Here is a 23639-nt window from a genome sequence, read left to right as displayed (position 1 = left end):
TGCCAGCACAGTGGTACATTGCTTACCTGATAGAAGTTGCCTTTGGAGCATTGTAACCAGTATAAGACTATGGGTCTGATAAGTCATTCAACTGGAGCCTTAATCTAGTTTTGGGGGTGAAGGTAGGGGGTAGTACACTATTTTATAAAACAGGAATTCCTGATCTTAGGGTGTTCTCTTTTTAAAGCTAGTTTTGAATAATCATTTCTTTAATGATCTTTTGTGAAAGTAAAAACTAATTTAAAATTGATGAGATTTTAAAACTCTTGTATGTGTGTATGTTATATTGAAAAGGGTATATCTTTGATTAAATGTTCTCTCCAGGGTATTGTTAAGTGCAAGTGTAGAATAAACTAACTTTCAGTGGTGGCTTCAGTTGACAATTTTTAGTCTATTGCTAGATAGGTAGTTATGTTCTGTGTATTTTCTAGGGAACAGTGGTATTGTAAAACAATGATAGTTATTACTGTACAAATGGTTAAAATATTGCCAAATTTGTGGATTTAGTAAGAACTTTAAATATGTACTACTTCCCTTGCTTGCTTACATGGCTGAGAAATATAGGCTGAGACCTGTTGACACATACCTTCTTTCTTGGGTCTTGCTTTTTGTACCTTAGATGTTTATACAATGTATTTTTCAAAATGAATAGCAATCAAAAATACCAGGGATTAATGTATAAGGAAGACTTTAACACTGAATTACAGGAAGGTTGAATAAGTGACAGAATAACTAAGGTCAAATTAGGTCTAATGAGAGTTACCTATTTAGAGGAAATAGCTTTAGTTGGATTTACTTAATAGACTAAAAAGAGTAATGACCACTGCTATGATAAATGTTTAGATTTTTAGTTATAAAAATTGTTAAACCATAAACATAACCTTAAACCAGAAAGTTTCTTAAAATTTTGTAGTGTTGGAAAGAATAGAAAATTAAGTTGAAGCTTATCTTATACAAGCAGGATACATACAGAGCAGTGGTCTTCAAACTTTTGGATTTCAGGGAACAGTAAAGTTTAGGAATTTAAAAATTTGTGTGTTTGTCATAGAGGTGGCAATTTTTTATTTTGCCAGGGAAGAATACTTTAAAAATACAAAAAGATTGTCATGTACTGTCACCATTGTTATATAAAATAAAGGAAATTTTAACACTGAAAATGTAGGAGAACATAAACTCGCAATAAAGGATAGACTTCCCAAGGAAAAATTGTCAACTCTTGCCAATGTTTACTTTCAAATATTACATTGTTCTTATTTTCTGGACCATTGTCCTAGATGAGTGAATGAATTTATTTTCTATAACCAATAGATGCATAGTATTTCAAGGTGAAAGTACAGGAATAAATAAGGTAATCGAGACATTCATATATAACTGAAAAGTGAGAAATTTTCCTCAGGAAAAATATTGAAGCATTTTAAAGACTATAAGCAGAACCCTTCTAGCTTTAGGTTAAGATGGTTTATGGTTTGACTCTGTCTTGTTACCTAGAAGATGGTTCCTATTACCTTATTTTCTATTTTTTTGTATATCAGCATGCCAGAGTACTAAAGTCGGATAAGTACTCAGACAAGAATAAAGAAACAGTCTCTTCCATGACCTGATTAGAATATTATCTTTTCTGCCCTGAATTGTTACTGTACCTTTGTAGGAGCCCTAGATCCTGTTGAGAATAGGAATAATTAAGTTGCTGTTTTAGAATAATCAGACCAAAGATGAAACCTATAGTCCCAAACTCAGAGAAGTACAATTTTTTTTTTTTTTTTTTTCGAGACGGAGTCTCGCTCTGTCGCCCAGGCTGGAGTGCAGTGGTGAGATCTCACTGCAAGCTCTTGCTCACTGCAAGCTCTGCCTCCCGGGTTCATGCTATCCTCCTGCCTCAGCCTCCCTTGTAGGTGGGACTGCAGGCACCTACCACCATGCCTGGCTGATTTGTGTGTGTGTGTTTTTAGTAGACACGGGGTTTCACCATGTTAGCCAGGATGGTCTTGATCTCCTGACCTCATGATCCACCCACCTCGGCCTCCCAAAGTGCTGGGGTTACAGGCGTGAGCCACTGTGCCCAGCCGAGAGGTGCAATTTTTTATATCAAAAGGAAAGAGGGGCCAGGCGCAGTGGCTCACACCTGTAATACCACCACTTTGGGAGGCCAGGTGGGGTTGGTCTCGAGTCCAGGAGTTCGAGACCAGCCTTGGCAACATGGAGAAACCCCATCTCTACCAAAAAATTAGCCAGGTGTGGTGGTGCGCACCTGCAGTCCCAGCTGTTTGCGAGGCTGAGGTGGGAGGATCACCTGAGCCCAGGAGGCAGAGGTTGTGGTGAGCTGAGATCATGCCACTGTGCTCCAGCCTGGGCGACAGAGCCAGACCCTATCTTAGCAAAAAATAGGGGGAAAGAGAATCATGTTTTACTAAATGGATTCAACCAAAAGAAGTCAAATTATGTGCATAGCAGAGTTTTTGTGTGTGTGTTTTGACTGATACTTAATAGTTATTAAGTGCTGCTATGTGATGGGCACTGTGCTACCAGAATTAGTAACTTGAGGTCTGAAGCTTGTGGGAAAGTAGCCATGTGCATTGAACACAGGAGTTAAAGAACTGGACGTCTTTTCTTTGTAGCTTCTAAAAATTACATTTTGCATGTTTTAAAAAATTCGTGGTCATATATATTATATAATTATAAGTATTTGTGTTCATAACTCATGATTTAACATTCTATAACATTACAAATATTAATAAACTTGCTTTTAGACTTCTTTTATATATTAGTTATATTATCGTTACTAAAAATGTAAGGAACCGTAGGATTGCAATTTACTCTTTGGTGATTATCTATATCTCAAGTCACTTTTCTCCATAGTTTTTGCAAAACACTGTTTCTGCAAGAGATCCCCTAACAAAGGATTCTCTTGTCACATAAGTTTGTGAAAGGCTGCATTTTTATATTCCATTTAGAAGTGTAGTCTAAATGAACTAAGTCCAGAGGTAAACAAACCTGTTTAATTTTGTTTCACCCAACATTTTTCCAAATTTAATTATTTCCAGAACATTTTCCATGTAAGATGTGGAATCCACAATTACTTTTCATAGTTTTTTCCTCCTTTGTTAGATCTTTAACCTTTTTGCTTTCTGTTGTGTATATGCCTGTTTTCCTTAATTTGCTGTAAGCTTTGAATGAATGTGTGTAAGAGTAGTCAAAAGACTAGAGAGAAGCCTCTAAATAAAATATTTCAGCTTTAAAAGTCAATTTTTTTGTACATTTTATAGTATAGAAATCAGAATCGTAAAATGTATTCCCACATGCCCATCATTGAGCTTCAGCAATTATCCACTTAGGGCCAATCTTATTTCGTCTATATTTCACTCACTACAACTTGCCCACTCCTTATTTTGGAGCTATTCACAGTCATTGTATCATTTCATCTGTAAACATTTTAGATGATAGAACCTTAAATGATGGAACCAGTTTCTGGAGGTTCAATTCCTTCTTTTTTCATTTAGTTTTTCACGTAGGTTGGCTCTTCGAATGATAGAGCCTTAAAAAAATACAGTACTACTATCACACCTAAAAATTATATTTCTAAATATCAAATATCCAGTCAGGGTTGACATTTGTCTAATTTCTTGTAAGTTTACTTTTTAAAAATTAGGATCTAAATGAGGTTCATATTTTGATATAGCTTGATTGGTGTTATGCAGTCATAAATTCATAAATATTTTATGGGTACAAATCCATTGCTGTCAGTTATTAATGTTAAAGTTATTCCATCTTTGGCCAGGAGACTACAGGTTGGCTCCTGAGTTCTTTTGACAGGACCCGAGTGGTCTGTGATAGTTTTGTTCCTTCTGGTATGAATAGGTGTTCTAGGTTCATTTTAAACACTGTCTCTTCCAGACCTGGAATTGACCCTTTCTCTAAAGAGCTTTGGTTTATTTATTAGGCAAAGGTATTTAGACACTAGTCTGGGTACTAGGGGTATGCATTACTATTAAGTATGTTACTGTCACTAATCCTTCTCAGTTGTCAGAGCTGGGAGTGAAAAAAAAAACATATATATATATATATATATATATATATATATGCACATATATACACATGTATAAAGATGAAATAAATTTAGAGCTCATACTGATACTTTGGATTTAATTTGGGCTATAAAGTTTTTAATACATACACATATATACACACATGCAAGTAGATAAAGATAAATTCAAAATTTACTCTGATGGTTGTTAATTCTAGACTATATGGTTCTTACTTAATCTCATGGGTCTTAATGTGTCTTACTTTTTTCCACCTTTCTCACTGACACCAACATGCTGGGTGAAAGGATATGTACGTTTAAATTTTAATGAAGATTGCCCACCATACAGGTTATACTTACTTGCCCACCAAAGATGTGGGCAACACTCTTGCCATAGTGTGCATGCTACATACTGGTTTTACTACTTTTCTTATGAAAAAAATCCATAGATGTGTAGTTTGTCCTCATTTTTATCGGAGTGGGATATCAGTTTTGTCTTCAGTTTATCAAACTGAAATAGCAACTCATTTAGGTTTTAATTCACTTTTCTGATTGTAGTTGAGCCATTTTCACGTTTAATTAAATGCTGTTTGTTTTTATGTCTATCAACTATTAATGTCATTTGCCCATTCTATTATATTGCTGAGTAGTCTATTCTTTTTTTTTTTTTTTTTCTTGATGCAGGAGCTCTTTGTATGTTTGGAAATTAGCTCATAGGTTATATTTTTATGAATTTTCATTTATGCTGTATTTTCCACAATAAGAGTTAATTGTCGGTTAATCTTTTTTTATAATTTGAAAGGCTTTCACCAATCTGAGATGATAAACATTTTCCCTTGTTTTTTCTAGTACTCTTAATAGGTTTTTTTTTTCTTTGAAGACTTTACATTCACTTTTTAAAAAATTTACATGGAACTTATTTGGTCTAAGGAGTGCAATAGGAGGCCTATTGGGTTCATTAGTTAAGTCTAGTTTTTCCAAGCTTATGTGAAATATATAAATTTCCGGTATGTTTATTTGGGTGTTCCAGACTCTTCCACTGATAAGTTTTCTCTTCATGTGCCTGTTTCTCACTGTTTTAATTAAACTAGCTTTCTCATATATCTCAGTAGTTTGTCAGGGCAGTTGTTTGGATTCCCTCTCACACCCAATTATTACTCACTTTCAGACTCTTGCTGGTATGTTTTAAGTGTTTATTTTCTGTGTAAACTTTTGAATAAACTTTCAAAGGATAGACTAAGTTATGGGAGAATGAACATAGTAATACTAAATTTTCCTCAAATACCAAACCTTCCTCTGAAAGCTCATTGTCTTTCAAGTTCTCAGTACTTTTTACATTGTAAGAGCATTTTAATTTTTTTAATATAGCCAGTGTATATTACTTACTAATGTTAAGGTTTTCTTTTTTATTTATTTATTTATAATTTTTATTTTTATTTTTTGAGATGGAGTCTCGCTCTGTCGCCCAGGCTGGAGTGCAGTGGCCGGATCTCAGCTCACTGCAAGCTCCGCCTCCCGGGTTTATGCCGTTCTCCTGCCTCAGCCTCCCGAGTAGCTGGGACTACAGGCGCCTGCCACCACACCCGGCTAGTTTTTTGTATTTTTTAGTAGAGACAGGGTTTCACCATGTTAGCCAGGATGGTCTCGATCTCCTGACCTCGTGATCTGCCCATCTCGGCCTCCCGAAGTGCTGGGATTACAGGCTTGAGCCACCGTACCCAGCCAGGTTTTCTTAAAAATTAATTTAAGTTTTAGATTCAGGGAGTACATGTGCACATTTGTTAATGAGTATATTGCATACTGGTAGGGTTTGGGGTTCTAGTATACCCATTACCCAAATAGTGAGCATTGTACCCATTAGGTAATTTTTCAACCCTCATCTGTCTCCCACCCTCCCTGCTTATAGTTTCTGTATATAGACAACATATATTGCTTATAAATTTCCCCATAATAATTCATCTTTTTATTGCTATTTTAAATGATATGTTTTGTTCCATAATATTTTCTACTGGTTCTTCAAATGTAGGAAGACTGTTCATCTTTTTTTATTAAATATGTAACTGCCATCTTATCAAACTATTTGATGATTTTAATTTTGCTCTCGGGTTTTTTGGGTTTCATCCAATTTATCATTGGTTAAAAATGATAGTTTTACCTTTCACATTTCTACACTTACTACTTTCTGTTATTTCATTGTTTACCTTTAGAAAAATGTTAAAAACAGTAATAATAGTGACTGACTTTTTTGCGGAATGAAAATGCTTCTAGTATTTTCAGTATTATGTGTGATGCTGGCTTTTTGTCTTAAGGTAGAATACAAATGACTCTGTTTCATTAAGAGCTGTTAAGATTTTTGATCAGAAATGGATTTTTTTTTTTTTTTTTTTTTTTTTTTTGAGACAGGTTCTCATTCTGTCACCCAGGCTAGAGTCCAGTGGTATGATCACAGCTCACTGCAGCCTTGATGTCCTGAGCTCAGGTGATCCTCCCACCTCAGTCTCCCAAGTAGCTGGGACTATAGGCACACGCCACCACGGTTGGCTAATTTTTGTATTTTTTGTAGAGATTGGGGTCTCACCATGTTGCCCAGGCTGGTCTTGAACTCCTGAGCTCAACCACTCTGCCTGGCCGAGCTTCACAAAGTGCTAGAATTACAGGTTTCTGTCACTATGCCCAGGCTAGAAATGGATTTTTATAATGCCTTTTGATGTTTATATAACAATGAATTTTTTTTTGCCTTATTTCATTGTACTGCTTCTAATCATTCTCTCCTACTTTAAATCCCATAGTATTGTATTTTTAAAAATCACTAAACTCTTCTTTTTCTTTTTTTCTTTTTACTTTTTAAAATTATTTTCAAAAGTAAGATTGGTTTGTAAATTTTGGGAGGGATATTTTTGTCAGGTATCTCTGTTAGTTGTCATTGGAAAGTTTCCATTTTTCTTTGCTTTCTGAGATAAGTTGCATTGGAAATACATTTTTTAAAATTTTAATAGAATTCATTTGTGAAACTATCAGCATCTAATGGTTAAACGTGTCTTTACAGGCTGTTCTGTAGAAATGATTGGTTTAGGTTTATCTCTTCTGACTTTAGTTTAGTACTTTGGTAGTTTTTTCAAAAGTTATCTTTTTAATCTAGATTATCAGCTACATTTGCATTGGGAGGCAAATTTTATCTTCATCCGATACTATTTCCCCCCTTTCATATTTTGTGGATTTGTACCTGTAGCTCCACTTTCATCTTTTTTGACCACTACCTCCTTGCTCAAGTAGGCATCCTGTAGAGCACGTTTAAACATGGTGTTCCTTAACATTTTATAAATGGCTATACAGTTGACTTTTTAAAATATATTTTAATGAAATTTTAAAGTACATGCGTAACTCTTGAAGCACTGCCATAGCATACTTTAGAAAATTATTTATATTATTTGTACTGTTTTATTTATTTATTTATTTTTGAGACGGAGTCTTGCTCTGTCGCCCAGGCTGGAGTGCAGTGGCCGGATCTCAGCTCACTGCAAGCTCCGCCTCCCGGGTTTAGGCCCTTCTCCTGCCTCAGCCTCCGGAGTAGCTGGGACTACAGGCACTTGCCACCATGCCCAGCTAGTTTTTTTTTGTAATTTTTAGTAGAGACGGGGTTTCACCGTCTTAGCCAGGATGGTCTCGATCTCCTGACCTCGTGATCCGCCTGTCTGGCCTCCCAAAGTGGTGGGATTACAGGCTTGAGCCACCGCGCCTGTCCTGTTTGTACTGTTAAAAAGCAGTACAAAGCAGATTAATACAATACAATACAGTTCAGAAATAGACCTAAGTTTATACAGTCATGTGCCACTTAAGAGGGATATGACCTGAAAAATGTGTTGTTAGACAATTTCATTGTGCACACATCACAGAGTGTATTTGCACAATCTAAAATGATATAACCTACTACACACCTACACTATATGGTATAGCCTGTTGGTCTTAGGCTACGAAACTGTGGCATTGTGTTAACTATAGTGAATACTGAGGCAGTTGTAACACAATGGTAAGTATTTGTGTAGGTAAACATATCTAAACATAGAAAAGATACAGTAAAAATAGCGTATAAAAGATAAAACATAGTATACCTGTATGGGGTACTTACCATGAATGGCGTTTGCAGGACTAGAAATTGCTGTGGGTGAGCTAGTGAGTGAATGTAAAGGCCTAGGACATTACTATCCTATTTTATAAACTTGTACTTTAGACCTTATAAACACTGCACAGTTAGGCTATACTAAGTTTATAGAAACATTTTATCTTTCTTTAATAATAAATTAACCTTAGTTTGCTATAACCTTTACTTTTAAACTTTACGATTTTTAGACTTTTTGACTCTTGTAACACTACTTAGCATAAAACACAGACACGCTGCACGGCTGTACAAAAATATTTTCTTTCTTTATATTCTTATTCAATAAGCTTTTGTCTATTTTTAACTTTTTTAAAATGTTTTACTTTTTAAAGTTTTTAATTAAAAACTAAGACACAAGCACGTACATTAGCCTGTGCCTAAACAGGGTCAGAATCATCAGTATCACTGTTTTCTACCTTTACGTCTTGTTCCACTGGAAAGTTTTGAGGGACAGTAACACACACACAGTTGTCATAGGCAATGTGTGTATCATAGGCAATGGCCTACGATAACAATTCCTTCTTCTGAAATACCTCCTGAGGAACCCACCTGAGACTGTTTTATAATTAATTAAAAAAAAAAATGAGTACACTGTAAAATAATGATAAAGAGTATAGTAAATACATAAACCAGTAACAGTCATTTGCCATCCATAATCAAGTATTATGCTGTACATAATTGTGCGTGCCATTCTTTTATATGACTGGACTGGCAGCACAATCAGTTTGTTTACACCAGTATCACCGTGTGAACAAGGTATTACGATAGTTACAAGGTCACTAAGCAATAGGAATTTTTCAGGTTTATTAAAATCTTAGGGGACCACTGTGGTATATAGTCATTGTTGACCAAAACATTGTTCTGCGGTGCCTGACTTTATGAGGATTTTAATGGATCACAAAGGAGATGTTTTAAGTCAAGGAATAAAACAAGTTATTCAGTAAATGATGTTGGGACAATTGACTAGCTGTTTGGAAAAAAGACAGCATTATGTCTTTTTTAAATATCCAAATACATATAAATTGGATGAATTTTTTTTTCTTTTTTTAATACATAAAACATTTAATACATGCTACAAAATTCTTTTTTAAAAAATAGTGAAAACCTAGGGATTTTTATTTGAAAATAATATTGAGAGGGCTTTTTAGGGTATGGCACGATATTCATAAAGGAAAACATTGGTAAATTTCAGTACCTGAAAAATTTTAAACTTGTTTATGACAAAAACAAACAACAATAACGCCTTTCTGTCCAATAAAAAGTGCATCATAAAATCAAAGTCCAATTGGGGAAAATATTTTGCCCAAAATATCACCAAATTTCATTCAATTAGAAAAATGCAAGCAGCACAGATTGTGAAAAAAGTCAAGAAACATTTAGCTTCTAATAGAAAGTCACACAAGATGCACAAATACACAAGATTGTTCATATCTGTAGAAATTGCTTTAGTTATGCTAAATATATACTATATATGGCCATTCAAGAAAAGTGACAGATTTATTGGTATGGACATTGAGAGATATTTATAAAAAGAATTGAGTTAATAATTTAACCATGAAGTTATAAACTAGTATGTTCCCATATACATATCATACATATTTGTATACAGAAGTTTTTAGTATGTGTATAGAAAAATATATGTAGGATTTGACTCCGAATTCCTCACAGAATAGTGATTATCTTTTAGGGCTAGGGATAATCATGAACTGTGCTTTTTTACATTATGTGGCCTGAAATTTTGAATCTTTGTAAAAAATAAAATGGGTGGTTTGCAGAAGGAATTGTTTAAACTTTAAAAATTTTATGTTGTACTTACCTGAAATATTGGTTTCTTGAACTTTTCTAATATAAAAACATAGTTTTATCAAAATGAAAGTATAATTATGGAGTATGTTTCTTATAACATCAGAAGTTCTTAGTTTTCCTGAGTAAATTTACATCTTCAGAAAGCAAAAACTCAGTTCTTTCAAAAATTTACACAGCCTGATTCTCAAGTTTGTAATGGAGCAATGTTAATAAAAACTTTGAAAATCCTCTTGTAATTAAAGTTGAAACTTTAGAAAGTTTTAGGCTCATCTTATAGATTTGAGGAGCTTTGTGCTGAATATAGAGATGTGTAAAGTTAGATCATCGGAAATTTTTGTCAATAACTTATTTTTTTAAATGTCAGTAACTCTTTGCTTTTTAGGTGAATTTTTTTAGCTGAATGTAAGGATGAGTTTTATGAGTAGGTATTTTGCATTAAACAGTTGGAATTCCTTATAGTAATATGAAACATTTTTATGTAATAGTGATAGCTTCAAAAAATTGCAACTTATCCTGGAATTGAAATATATGTAAGTACTTTTTAAAAAAATTCTAGTTGTATGACATTGTGACAAAAATACTCCTGAGCAGCGTTTTAATAGGCATGAAATCTTTTAAATTTATCATAAATCTATATGTGTAGATTTAAAATTTATACCTGGGGATTTTAATACCACACAACTTATGTCAAATATCATTGAATATGTCATTGCTTCTACATTTCACATTATGCTGTACTTTGAGATTGTATTATAAATCTCATGTGAGTATAAGTTATTTGCAGTATGTTGCTAACAGTGGATTTACCTTAGTTCATATTACTCTAATTTGAATGCAGTTTCCAAACCAGCCACTTGGTATAGCAAGTACTTAGACATGACTGTTTTGTAAGTTCATGTTTTATATTCAGTTATGAAAGCTTAGTAGGAAAAACTTTTTCAATGGAAAAGTTCAGAGGGTTTTTTTTTTCCTTTCATGGAGACACTTACATTTCATATTAGTTTTACAATAAACATTTCATGGTAGTTGGTCATTTGATATAATTTGAAAATAATGTACACATGCAAAATATTATTTATTAAAGATTAATAATTACTATATACCATTTGTAAATGAACAGTAATTAAAATGAAATAATATATATTTAACATATTGATCCTAATTTAGACATTGATTCAGACACTAAAACTAGGATCTTGAAGTACCTTGGGATTGTCATCTTAAATAGCAATCGTCATTGTGTTATAAACATGTAGACATATTTGTTTTAGTCAAATATTGGCCAGTAGTGAAATAGCTCTATTTTATTATGAGGAATTATCGTTATTTTCTTTTTAAAGGGATTTGCAATTACTAGTCTGATTGTTGGAGTAAATAACCATAAAAAGTAAAGTGTAAATTGTAATAGTAAATTGAATAGTAAATAAAAAGCAAACAGGTAGATAGCCATCTTCAGTTGTCTTTAACTATTTTAATTTTAATGTTAGGCATTATGAAATTTATTTTTTTCTTCAGAAATTTTTAATGTCTTGTATTCCAATATTTTTAATCGTTTTAGGCTGCAGTTCATGGAGCTCGTTTCAAAGGGCAAGATCTAAAACTGGCATGGAATAAACCAGTAACTAATATTTCAGCTGTTGAAACAGAAGAAGTTGAGCCTGATGAAGAAGAAGTATGTTATTTTTTTTTTCCACTTATTTTTACCCTTAATCGTTCGTAGCTTTTATATAAAATGTGATTTTTGTGGCTGTGATTTTAACATAAAACTTTTATTCCTGACCCATAGTCCAGGCAGGGGATATCAGATAAATGCAAACAACTTTAAATTTTCTGGATAATGAGAAGAACTGTGGATTGCTAATTCAAAAAGAATATATGAAAATCATATATATACTCCATTTTTATTTACCCTTAGAGACAATAATTATTCATTAGCTTTTTATCCACAGGAAATCTTGTAATATCTTAAGTTTTAGGGTAATCTATTCTCAGTTGCTTTATTAACATTTCAACTTTCCTTTATTTTAATTCATATATCATTTTAGTCATTAGAATGAATGCCTGTTATATGGTAGATAACTGTCATAGGCACAAAAATGAATAAGACACGGTCCCTATCTATCATCAAGGAGCTTATAATCTGAAAAGGGGGGTGGTGGCAGACACATAAGAAACTAGTTACAATAAAAGTCAGACTGATAACGCTGAATAAAGATTTGAACAACATGCTCTGGAAACTCAGAGGAAGGAGTGATTGTTTCCATCCCGGAAAATTTTAAAGGAGGTATTGACAGTGGAACTGGGCCCTGAGCAATAAAATAGCTTTCATAATCTAGAACTGGAGCTGGGAATATAATTGAGAGGTATTTTAGATGGAGGGATAAGCATCAGGAAAAATGGAAGTGTGCATTTTTCTTTGAGTAACAACAATTAGTCTGATGGCTAAGAGGTACGGGCCAGTGAAGTGGTAGAACCCTTTGAAAGCAAAAACTTAAAAGTAAACAACTCTTATTTAATCACCAAATAAACTTTAGGAGAAAGTTTAACTTAAGAAATAAAGGTAAGGTGGGGAAACTAAATGATTCCATGTTTTACCTTCATAGTGGCACTTCATTTTGTTTGAAGAGCATTTCAAGGCTGTTATACATATCCATAGTCAAATGCAAGAATAAAAATGTATATTTTGAAACTCATATACATGATTTGTCATTTTATATTTTAGATTATACCTTTGTCCTTCCATGAGTTTGAATTGAATGGGGAGAAAAGCAGGAGAGCTCCTGGTATTAGGTATTTTGAAAAGTTTGAAATAGCAGTCTGAGAAGTGTTTATGAAGGGAATGGGGAAAAGAAAGGAATGCAATATTAGAAAATGTTTGTTGCATACAGCAGAAAATAAATATAAATATAAATCCTGGTAGAATTTTATACAAGTCATTGGTTGATTTTAGTATTCAAGGTTAGGAGGGTAAATTAGAGAAAACTTACTGTTTTCTTTTTTAAAAAAGTTTGACCAATATTTTAAAGTTACAGAAGATGGCATAATTTGCTAAAGAGAGGCAGGAAAAAATGGCATGTACAAAGGCTTAATTTGATAATTTGTTTAGTGTGTTTCATGCAAGCAATAGAATAGATCATATAGAGAAACCATCGAGTGGTTAAATGTCGCTTTTCCTTGTTTTGTGAATGTTCTAGCTATAAAAATGCCTTTTGTATTCAACTCTGTTGAGAGAGATCAGTATTTAAAAGTGTCACCTTTTTTTTCTTTTCTTTTTTTTTTTGGGTAAATTCCTAAATACATTTTAACCTAAAGTTTCAGGAAGAGTCTTTGGTGGATGACTCATTACTTCAAGATGATGATGAAGAAGAAGAGGACAATGAATCTCGTTCTTGGAGAAGATGATTTGACTGATCATTGATCTACATATGCTAGAACTCTACCTGTGTTTCATTAGTATTATCTAATGTACTTTTACATATTTGTAAAAACAATTTTTGGTAAAATGTGATGAAGATGGATTTCACAAATAGACAAAAAAGAAGAAAACTACCTTCTGATCTTGTATTTTGAAAGATTGATGTTTGCATTTTATTTCAGTAAACAATTGCTAAAGACATCACACTAGAAACATATGCAATGTTTTTATTACATACTTCTACTGGACATTACAGAATTCTTTGGGTTCTTTGTAATTTAATGAATAGGTCTGAAAACTTATGACCAATACTTGTTATAACTTAGAGGATTTTGTTTTATTCCAAATAAGGAATGAATTTGCATTTAAAATCTTAATGAATGTTTTCAAAACTGAATAGATAACATAGTACTCTAACTAAAGTCTCCAAGTTATGTATTATAATATTACATAGTAGTATGCTTAGGCTTTACTATGTATTAGCCTTTTGTTGGACTGTGTATGTATTTTACCATATGGGTTTTAATGATAATGGTGTATGACTGCTTTACATGAGTCCTTATGCATCCGGATGTTATAATAAAGTGGAATGGTCTCTTAAAAAAAAAAAAAAGAAAAGAAAAGAAAAAAGCAATGACAAAAAAAAAAAAAAAAAAAAGCCAGGACAATGTTCCTTGATTTAAAAAAAGAAAAGAAAAGAAAAGAAAAAACAAAAGAAAAAACTTAAAATAGACCATTCCAGATGGTGATCTACCCTTCCCCCCAATTATCACAAAAGGAGCTATAATCACTAATTTATTCTTAATAATAATGGTTACTGGTACCCTTACAATAATGTACAATCCAATGTTTAAAAATTATACCACTTGAGTTTGGTTTGATCCTATAAATTTTCAACAAATGTCTTAAAATTTAAAAGCAGGCTGATTAGTTTGGAACCAGACTACAAGTAGAGCTAACATTTGGTGAATAAGAAAACATCACATTACATTTTGGATGTATGAAAGAAAACTTGACCATTTGAAGATAAATGAATAAAGAAATGTACTATAGATACTACTTTAGGAAAACACTGTTTGGTAAGTGTTCCAGTCTGATATTTTAAGTGTGTACTTCCTATACTTGTATAAAAATCTTTGACGTTTGCAACAATACTGTGATTTTTTTAAGTGGATTTCTTTTGCAAGTGAACATCATCATTGCAAGTTGATACAGCAGTTTCCAGGAAATGAATGCATTCTTTGTAGAATGGGGGTGGGAGATTACATATTTATATTTTAAAATTCATTTCGATTGCAAGTGTTTCTGCCTCTCTTAAGATGATAGTGATAATATTAAAAAAATCACATTTAAAAAATTACTTTCTTCCATATTGGGGTCCTCACAATCAAAAGCTGTTGTTCCACCACCACCATAGTCTTCTGCCAGTGGAGTAACTTAAGGATGCTGTTCTTTTTCTTCTTCCCCATACCTCACTAATTGGGGTTGAAGTTGTGTGTATTTTCTTGATGGTAACACTATTTCATAGAAATGCTTTGCCTTGCAATTCGTGTATACGTTTATATTTAAAATTTCAAAATCAGATTATCAGTTGTCAAAATAGTGACTTTGCTGAAAAAGGCACTATTTTTACTTATATATTTAAGTCAAAGATCTATTTTTATGTAGTCTCTTGTATGTTGACTATGTGCTATTCTGATTCATTAGGTAAGTTTGTTTTCTTTTCTTTTTAGTAGTCGTGAAAGGTGCCAAATTGGCAGAGGCTCACGTTCCTTCTCTTTACACCAAACAGGTATTATAAAGAAAGTAAATCTTTCAAAGGCCAGTTAAATCTCCATGCTGATTTTTGGCTTTATAATTTGATTAGTATGTTTTAGCCTGATATTTCAAAAATTTAAAAATTCCCTTATAATGTAACTGAAAATACATATTCTGTTTATTTCAGTCCATGAATAGCTAATCTGTTTTCCTAGCCTAAAATTTCCAAGTAACCTAGAACTTAAAATATTTTAAGCCATGTTGCTTTTAATGAATCAGAAGACAAATATGTTTCAGTGTGGTCCCAAAGAATGGAGATTAAATCTTACGAACATTAATTAGGTTTACAGTTATATTATCATAGTATTAATATGATTTTAATTATAAATATTACTTAGTATTAAGTTGCTACTGAATATTTTACTTGTTTATAAATACTAGTACTCTACATGTACTTTCATATGTTCTTATTTAAAACTTAGGAAGGAATTGTTAATTTCCATTTTATAGATAAGGAAACTTAGGCTAATAGAGATGGAATGATTTGCCCAGTCATAGCTAGTGGATGAAAATAGATTTGAATTCAAGTATTCTGATTTCAGTGCCAACTTTTTTTTTTTTTTTTTTTTTAAACTCTGTGTTGTTGCTGCTTTCCTAATTATTGATGGAGTGGAACATGAGATTGTGTTTATAGTAAATATGGTAGTTCTTGCCTCAAAGGTACGCACAAAAGTAGTAGACATTCTACTTGGTCATTCGCCAGTTCATACTTATACCCTCCCTTTTAATACAGCACTTTGTTCATATCTCTGTTACAGTACTTACATTGTAATATAATTTATCTGGTTTATGTCTGTCTTCCCCACTAGATTACAAGCTCCTCTAGGAAGGTGGACCATGTCTTATTCATCATTTTATCTCTAGTGCTTATCACAAAGCCAGGCTTATAGTGGGCACTCAAATGTTTGTTGGATGAATTAATGAATGAATGAATGCATATTTAAATATCCAATCATAGAGTGACAGATACCTCCCTTGTTAATTCTTATCAATTTTCCAAAAATCTCTTGAAGATATCCTGAGTCACTGGGAGCATTTTGCTAAGCAGTTGATACAGTTCAAGTTTGTCACTGGTGGGGTAACAAGTACTGATGGAGGTATACACATATGTAGACTTAGTGGAGTTTCCAGAACATTTAGTAAGGCATTAATATTTTGGGGTAATAAATGTTGTAGTCTGTTTCAGAGGTAAAATACACTTTTCGTTTCTGTCAGTGTGTATGATTAGAAATGCTAAGAGTCACCAGTCTAGTCCATCCCACTAATTTTTATATCCAAAGGTGACCTAGTTTAGAATACTAGACAAGGTTTATAAGAGATTTAGCTTTTGGTCCCAGTTCTGCAACTTAACTCTGTGGCCTTAGGCAAGTCTCTTGCCTTATCCAGGGTGGTTTCCTTGTCTGTAAAGTAAAAAGAGTTGGACTAGATGATCTCTAAGGTCCCTTTTACATCTGTAGTTTCCCTGGTACTATATTAGTGTTTGATACAAAACAATTTAATATAAGCCATTTCTCCCTGTTGTCGTTGTTGTTTTCTATCATTTTATCATTGGAAACAACTTGGATTTGGTTATGATAATTTATATGATGCCTCTTGGTACAATTTTGTGTATAGTGTTCCTACATGCTTGCATTTGCCAGCACAAATCACTTTCAGCCTATAAAATAGAGATGAACTTCTGTATTCACTAGCACTTCCTTTTCCCAATTGTAACTTTTCATTTTCTGTCTAAATTCAGAGTTTTAAAGTAGAAGTACTTGCTAGTAATGCAGATACAGTCAGTTCTCTCACCAGTATGGATTTAAATTCTCCTTTCCATCTCAGTTTATTCTTTAAAAAAAAAAAAAAATATATATATATATATATATATATATATGCTACCTAAAACTAGAAACACATTTTTAATTCTGCAGCTCTCCTAACGGATTATTTTGCTTTAGTACAGACCTGGGCTGCAGGCTGAGTTGAGAGCTGGAAAAGGATTGAGGACAGCAATGTAGGTCGCCTCTTCCTACAGGAAAAAATTGAGGAACATTGTGTATTACTGGTTAAAAGATTGATTAGGATTATTTCAAGGGATGGTTGAGTTGTCGTTTTACATATTTCACGCAATATTTTGTGTCTCTACTTAAGCATTGTTGTTTTAAATGTTACTGGATAATTGTAACATATCAAATTAAATTTTATATTTAACTTGATACCCAAGCATTCGATGAAAACATGTTGCAGGAATGGGAGAGTATTCCATAGCTTTTGTTTTATTGTGATTTGATTAAGTATGACAACTAATAGTTTAAAGACAGGACTTCACTGTTTTAGCTGATTTCCTGTAGAAAGTGTGGCTAAGTTTAATGGAAAGAAATGTCTTCTTACTAGAACTGATTTTGGGGGACTCTATCCACTCTTACTTGGAACACTAACCATTGCCTATAAGGGTTCAAAAAGGAAGCAACAGTTGCTTATTTGGTATGTTGAAATATCACTGGCTATTTTAGAGTATGAAGCAAACTTTATCAATGTTTTTTCTCTTTTCCCCCTTACAATGTAGACTAATGATAGAAAACTAGTTTTAGTTCTTCTAGAATTTATATAAATTTTGTAAGCTACACCCAACACACACACACACAGACACACACACCCCGCCCCACTTACAAAAGTCTGTATTAGCCTTTTAAAACAAAAATTTCCTGCGTGAAATTCTGGCTTAGTTAACTTTTTGGTCTTTCTCTCGGGGCTTTTCTAGTTCTTATAAAATACTATAAATTACAAATGAAAATTTAATGCATAATTAAATTACTAGTGTACAATATTTGTAAGACAAGAAGAAAATTTCCTTTTCCCAGATTTCAGGAACTACCTTGTTCCTGTTAACTTCTTGAACTGCCTAGTTGCTCAAAGGTATGTATACAGGACTTTAGAGAAGAGCAGTTTTTAAATTTTTCCTTTCTGATCATTATATACCTATCAGATGACAACAGATAATCTTCCAAAGTTGCTACCTAAAAATCCTAGGAAAGAAACTGGTAAACATGACTGCCATTCCCAATAATTGCTAATGAAAAACATCAAACTTGCGTAGTAGAAAAACACCTAACTTTCTTGCCGTTTATCCATATTATGTGCTTGTTACTTAATGTAATTAAAAGCATTTTAAAATTCTACTTTTTTTTGTATCTACTTTTTATACTTGCTACTTCCTAAATTCCTCCCTCACTGTTTATTTCATCCATCTACTCATTTTCCCATCATCCAAAGTAAGCCTCTCCTTATATACCAGGCACTGTCTGATTTCCATGTATTCCTTTTATTTTTACTGTGGGCCTTTGTGCTTAGTATACTTTTACTTCATATAATGTGATTAACAAATGAAGTGATTATCATATGGAGTTTAAGGAAATTAGATGTATCTTGCAATTACTTTGACATCTTTGAGAAACCTTAAGAAAATTGTTTCTGTTTTCATTTTTATTTACAAAGTCTTGGAATTTGTTCATGATTTCTTAAAATTTCTTTGCCTACCCACATCTCTGTGAAAATTTTCCATGTCAGTTACTAGTTTTTCTAATGAAAATTTTAGACCATAGATATGTTGTATGCTGTGATCTTTTGCAGCCTAATGTTTGAAGGAAGCATGATGCAGAGAGGTTTTGTTAAAATCATTTTAGCCCAAAGCTTTGTGTAATTTTCCTGCAACTTTGATTTTGATTTCTTTCTCAAATAGATTTTTTTAATGTTTAGAAAAGTTGGAGGTCAATTTATGATGTGATTCAAGTTTTAGATGTATTTGCTATTTTCAAAGTTTTTTTTAATAGTCTTCTCTTTTTCCAGCAGAGAGAGATCATCATTGCCTGAATTCCCTTAGCTTTGTGACTGCAAGAGCAAGACCAGTTCCTGTCTGGAGACGACTGTTACAATAATATCATCCTATTATTTTATGTTCACTCTTTATCAATTTGAACAGATGTTTACATGTACTATAATTAGTATTTTATCTCTACAGTTCTCTAAGAGTACATCTGAGTTCAAAGTGTATCTGAATGTGTGCTCTGACCTTATTCTTAAATGTTTTCTCCCCGTACTTTATAGCCATTTATTTTTTAAACACCTTAAGAAGGAATGAAAAAGTTCTCTTGGATGACGTATATTCAGTCTGAGCCAAATTGAGGATTGTGTCTAGGAAATCTGTAAAGCCATATACTACTGTGTTCATTAGCATGAACAATTTAAAATGAAAATGAATTAAAAAGTTAAACATGAGTTTGGTTTTAATTTTGGGGGGATCTTAAGATGTATTTCTGGGAGTAGGATAGCCACTTAAAATAATTTTGAATAGATGATAAAGTACTTTTTTATTGTAATAGCTTGTGCATTTCTTCTGACTATACTTTCTGATGATGTTGCCAAGGTCATTTACCCAAATATTTTTAAAAAAATTCTTAACTCTTCAAAGCCAACAAAGAAAATAATTTTCTTCCAAGTGACAAATGATAATCTGTAGATTACAAGTCTTTTAAAACTTATTGTATGTCTTAACATAATTTTTTCACATTTTTTGGACTTTTCAATCAAGACATCAAAGACGACCTTTAAAGCAAGAGGAAATAGTGTCGTGTGCCTAAAATTGGTAAAGACTAGTTTTTACCCATTTTAAGAAGTGTATGTCCAAATTATTTATAAGCAGTATGGCTTAATATGGCTTGGAATTACTTATAAAGAATATGATTAAATCTCATCCTAAATATGTACCCACAATATCCTTTCTATAATGGGCACCATAAGAAATGTTTTCACTTAGTTTCTGAGTATTCCTTCATAGATTCTCAGGAGGCATTTAAAAAGTTGGAAGCTATACTTGGTAGTAGCTATATTAGAAAAGTGCAATTTACACTGATTTTTATTCACCCTCATTTTTATTTTTATCCAGTCATACTACCTTTATCACCTTTTTTTTTTTTTTTTTGGTGCAAAGCTGAATATTCTGCAAATTTTTTTTCCCCTTGAGTATGCATTGCATTTGTCATGAAAAATAAAAAGAATGTAATAAACACATCAGTCATAATGTAAATTATCTGTTTTGATCCACATTGGTTGGACACAGCATGGTTAATTCTAGGCTTGGTTAAAGAAAATACATCATTTAGAAAGTCTTCTAATATTTTAAGGACCTGGTAGCTTACAAGGCACTTTTTTTTTTTTTAATTGTTAAGACTTTTGGTTCACATTTGCAAACTAGCCACAGGGTGTTCATTAATATTTTCCCAAAATAGTTGAGTATTTTTAATTTTGAACAAAGAATTTTCTGCCCTACTACAGTGGCTTACTGCTAGGGTAAAGACTATTGTCTGAAGACACTATACTTGGTGTTAACAGTGTTGATTGCTTAATGGATATGGACCACATGCCACTACCTGTAGCTTTGTCATCCTGGTGGTTTTGTTTGGTTGGGTTTGGTTTTTCATTTTTGCTTTTAAAATTAAAAACAAAGCAAAACAAAATTGAAGATACCGTTGAGAATCAGAAGTCAAGATGACTTAACTCTCACGAAGATCACTGCGCTTTTTGAAAATTGCTGTGAGATCTAGTCAGTTACATATTTTAAATCCCCATATGTTGATTGATTAAAGATAAGGTTTTCATTATTTTATTTTCCTAAGTAGGATTCTCATGGAGCTATTGTAGATAACTGTACAGAATCACTTTTGTGTAATTGAATGAAGCAGTTTCCTCTGCATGATTGCATAATGAAAGCCTTTTATATATCTTTATATTTTTCAATATACTTAGATTTTACACTGTTAAGCTGCTCTAGTCATGCTATATTTGTTTTTTTAAAAATAGAGTTTATAAATATTTATGCTCAAAATACAGATCAACTGAATATTTTTGGTCTTGTTTACAAGATAAATCATACTTTAAAATGATACAGGCCCCTCAAGTGTCTTAGGAAAAAGTCATTGGTGCTATAAAACCTTTCAATATCATTTTTGAACCCATTGTTCAGACTCTGCTATGTTTTAATCTGATTGCTTGTGATTTTTGATAATGTAGCAGCAGCATAATTATAAAAGTGGTCTCTGATGTGTGGATAAAGAGCTCAGCCCATTAGAAACACTTTGTAATTTAAGAATATGATGCAGAATGACCTTACATTTACTTGTGCCCAGCTTCCCAAAAAGAAAATTGTTTTGTTAAGAGGAAGGCAGTTAATTTGGCTAGAATCCAAAAACTCATTCAGCATGGCTGTTTTTCCCTTATTTCAAATGAAAAACTTTTCTAATACTAAAATACATAATCCTGCTTTGCTTTAAATTCCCATATCCATCACTCAAGAGAAGGCATAGTGATTCTTAAATATTCATAGAACATTTGGTGAGTTGTAAAGAGATGTATTATTGCATTGTAGGTTTTTGCATTGATGTGTCGATTTTTTTGTTTTGTCCCCAAGATTTCCTTCCAGCACCTTAATGAATGTTCACATGATAGAATGTTTTAAGTATCATCAAAGCATTCATGGATGCCTGCTTTTCGTTCTCAGAAGGTTAAACCTGTTTTGGGTGTGATGCTACTTCAGAACATATTGTCTGGCACAAGATTTCTTCTAATAAGTGGTTTATTTTAACTCAATTTCTGTGGACTGTTGAATTGAAAAACACCAAAGGAGTCTTGTTTGGAGACTGGATTGTTCCAGTTTTAAATACCTGTGCCCATAAGTATCCCATTTCATGAATGTGTGTTGGCATGGGGAAAAAATTTCCCTGCTCTTTGAGTGGAGCGAAAGCAATTGGTTAAGCTGTAGCAGCTTTTTTGTTTATTTTTTTAAAGTGATAATACAACTTGAACTGAAAAAAGATAAAACTTGAACTAGAAAACTACTCTTGTATGCTTAGAATGTTTATAGTATTAAATGTTTATGTGGGGTTGTCAACATTTTTATTATTTATAGTTGAATTATGTTTTGTTAAATCCATATTTATTATTTTTATATTTTGAAAATTTTTAAAATAAAAGTCTTACTAAAAACAGTTAATGTTTTAAAATTGTCCTACATCTTGCATCAGTTATATTAATTTATACTGGAAAAAAATTGCATTCATTAGGCATTACATTATTGAGAATTCTGAGAATGTTTATACAAAGAAATGACTTCACATTTCCTCTTCCCCTCTTTACCCTCCATTTTAAGTTGTATTAAGTCAATTTTGGCACCAATATGTCACTGGCTTAATGTCTCCTCCTTTCACACATACACAAATCCTCATGACCCTTCCCCCAGTTCCTGACTCCTTTACTGCTTGGAAGTTTTTCTTATTCCGCTTGGCAGCCAAAAAATTCTCCTTATTGTAAGTGATAAGTGTAAAAATACTATTCTGATGTTAAAGAAGGAATACCATAGTTCCTGAAGTGCAATTAGACACAAAGTGCTTATAATGTCAATTTGCAAAACTGTTGAAAGTTTTCAGAACTTCTGTAATTTCCACAGTTCATCTGGACCATTTTTCCCCCGATCTGATTTGGCCTGCTTTTCCATCATTCAGCATGTTCATTTCATATTATATAGTTTATTGAATGATGAATTATTTCGATTTTCATCACATATGTATTTTCTGTCATCTGTGACATGGTAACGTGACACTGCTGCTGCAAGAAAATACATTCTCATCTACAGATCACAAATTTGATAAAAGTCTAGTTAAAAGAGATGTAGTGAAGTACAGGACTTTGGTTAATAATGGTACAATTATTTTTAAAAGTTACATGTTTGTGTATATACACACAAACATGTATGGCCAGCCCCCGTGGAGTAGTTGCAGATTAAGCATGTTGTCAGCCTTCACTTATCTGAAAAGTATTTCTGCACAATGAATGAATTTGTCCTTTAATCTTCTTTTTAATCATGTAATATTGTGGAGAAGCTAAACATTTTTAAAAGTGTGGAGGTAATATGATAGCCTGTCATTTATAAATGATCTCCAGACATTTTAAAACTGGAATTAAATAATTTCTACTGCCTTGTAACCTTTTTTCCCTTATGATATTGATACTATTTTTAATGGTTCCTCCATTATTTGAAGATGAATCAATGTAATGAATCAGTTCTCATTTTGGGAACTTAACCTCTCCACTTTTTAGTATGAACAATGCTGTGAACATCATGCCTTTGATTATTCATGATATATTCTCAGAACTTCATGGTCAATATATATAGTTTTTAAAACTCGTGATACATTTTGCATTTTCTTTTACAAAGCAGATATGTATAAATACCTAAGCAATAATTTTGCTTTGTTAACAGCATAAGTTATTTTTTCTGAAATGTGTTAGAACTTACTGAATTTATTCCATATTCATAACAGAAACCAAATTATGCCTAATACAGTGGTTAAGCTCTGCTGTAGTAGTGACACTATTACGGATATTTTACA

General features: G+C 32.5%; 1 protein-coding gene across 50 annotated transcripts in view; it reads left to right on the top strand.

Moving 5' to 3' along the window:
* Positions 1 to 22238, top strand: part of RBM26 (RNA binding motif protein 26) — a 95131-nt gene extending 72893 nt beyond the window's left edge. For 26 of the 50 annotated variants that reach the window (XM_065533370.2, XM_074021238.1, XM_065533369.2 and 23 more), the window contains 4 exons: positions 11542 to 11655; positions 13296 to 14477; positions 15132 to 15190; positions 19045 to 19468. In XM_065533370.2, the coding sequence (XP_065389442.1) occupies positions 11542 to 11655; positions 13296 to 13385 (204 nt within the window). In that variant the 3' untranslated portion in view covers positions 13386 to 14477; positions 15132 to 15190; positions 19045 to 19468. Of the gene's footprint in view, positions 1 to 11541; positions 11656 to 12705; positions 12837 to 13295; positions 14551 to 15131; positions 15191 to 19044 lie in introns of those variants that run through there. The other 24 variants (XM_074021254.1, XM_074021251.1, XM_074021250.1 and 21 more) reach the window with 5 other exon arrangements.
* Positions 22239 to 23639: the final 1401 nt, after the last annotated feature.

Source organism: Macaca fascicularis, chromosome 17 (assembly GCF_037993035.2).
Source record: "Macaca fascicularis isolate 582-1 chromosome 17, T2T-MFA8v1.1".
NCBI classification, from domain to species: domain Eukaryota; kingdom Metazoa; phylum Chordata; class Mammalia; order Primates; family Cercopithecidae; genus Macaca; species Macaca fascicularis.
This window is presented reverse-complemented; position numbering and strand designations above follow the sequence as displayed.